Genomic DNA, 1586 nt, shown 5'->3' on the forward strand with positions numbered 1-1586 from the left:
AAAGGTTAATCTAATGTCGTTGTATGGATCAAAGGGATTGGCTCGTACTATTAACACTAATCATTGCGTTTATGGTTTGGCTGATGCTCTCGATATAATAATATTAGCTATTGGCATCACTAATCAGCGTGAAACTACTTGTGTATGGGACCGACTGGATGGCAAGCCGTTACATCATGCTATTGGTAACATCCCATCAATCCTTCTTTCAACTTGACCATATGTATTTACAAATTGTTTTATTAGATCTACACTCTGATACTGTCACTCATTTTACAGCTGTATTCACGTAGAATGGAATACTTTCTAGTGATTGCTTTGGAATAGGCAATGATTGAATATTCCTTGTTTCTACTACAAATTGACTTGATAGTCATTCTTGATTCTTTAAAGCATTGACCATCATACAACACAATCAAACTATGAGTTTGAACTGAAATTGTCCATATTTGGTATGATCGTACATTGTACAATCACAGATTCATCCATTGGGACTGATTATTCTCAAACTCTTTGTTGTATTTCAAAATCTCATACGTTTGCGTTCTAGTTTAAAAGATTGCACGTTTAGAAATACAACTGTCATTTCCATGCTGGTTACTCAATCTTGTCCAGTAAATTGACACCCATCATTCCATCAAACTGGCTGATATCATTCTTGGAAATGGTTTGAATTAACCCATATTCCAGTTTGGCTTGATACTCGTACCCAGGATACTGTGGAAAGATTGATTGCTGCAACCCCGTCAAAATCCAAACATCATTTCCAGTCAATCTGTGGTCTCCCACTGTCTACTTATTTTAGCGCTGTCAAGCTGCGATGGCTACTGGATAATATTAAAGCTGTTCAAGATGCCAATCAAACGGACCGTCTCATGTTTGGCACAATTGATTCGTGGCTAATTTATGTGAGTATTAGCTGTAGATTTCAAGGTTTTGGGTTTACGGTGTCATTTATAATAGTGAACTGTAGAAAATGCTAATTCATTTCGTTCCACTTTTATCTACAGCGTCTCACTGGTGGTGTCCAAGGCGGTATACATGTGACTGACGTGACCAATGCCAGTCGTACTATGCTACTTAATCTGAAGAGTCTTGACTGGGATGACGGAATGCTTTCGTAAGTGGCATCAGTTGATACTCTTTAGTTGTTTTTGTGAGTTGCCAGTATCTCAATATGTATATAGTTTTTTTGGCATGAACAAATGCTCGTTACCAGCAGTTAAATCGTCATCGGAAGTCTATGGCTTGATTGCTGATGGACCGTTGATGGGAATTCCGATTGCTGGCGTAAGTTTAAAATCTGCTATTATTCAAATGCCATGATTTATAAAAGAGTGTTCTAATATATCTGCTAATGGTTTTGATTTTTAGGATCTTGGTGATCAACAGGCAGCACTTGTTGGTCAGTGCTGCTTCCAACCCGGCATGGTCACAATATGTCAGAACTTTTGGAGCTTCGTGATTTGTATAAATGTAGTAAAGTATAAAGTATAAAGTAGATAAAATATAATCTGTAACTGTTAGTTATCAGAAGAGAACACATCATAAGTGTAATGGATGTTGCACTTTAATCCAAGATCAGC

The 1586-nt window shown here is 37.3% G+C and overlaps 1 protein-coding gene across 1 annotated transcript in view; it reads left to right on the top strand.

The window, feature by feature from the left end:
• The window catches only part of BATDEDRAFT_30231 (uncharacterized protein), a gene marked incomplete at both ends in the record, with an annotated part of 2748 nt that overhangs the window by 307 nt on the left and 855 nt on the right, over positions 1-1586 (top strand). Inside the window, 6 exons of the mRNA XM_006679887.1 lie at positions 5-44; positions 108-185; positions 691-908; positions 1011-1120; positions 1188-1290; positions 1375-1461. Coding sequence (XP_006679950.1) covers positions 5-44; positions 108-185; positions 691-908; positions 1011-1120; positions 1188-1290; positions 1375-1461 — 636 coding nt within the window. The remainder of the gene's footprint in view (positions 1-4; positions 45-107; positions 186-690; positions 909-1010; positions 1121-1187; positions 1291-1374; positions 1462-1586) is intronic.

The sequence above is a fragment of the Batrachochytrium dendrobatidis genome (genome assembly GCF_000203795.2).
Source record: "Batrachochytrium dendrobatidis JAM81 unplaced genomic scaffold BATDEscaffold_8, whole genome shotgun sequence".
Taxonomy (NCBI): domain Eukaryota; kingdom Fungi; phylum Chytridiomycota; class Chytridiomycetes; order Rhizophydiales; genus Batrachochytrium; species Batrachochytrium dendrobatidis.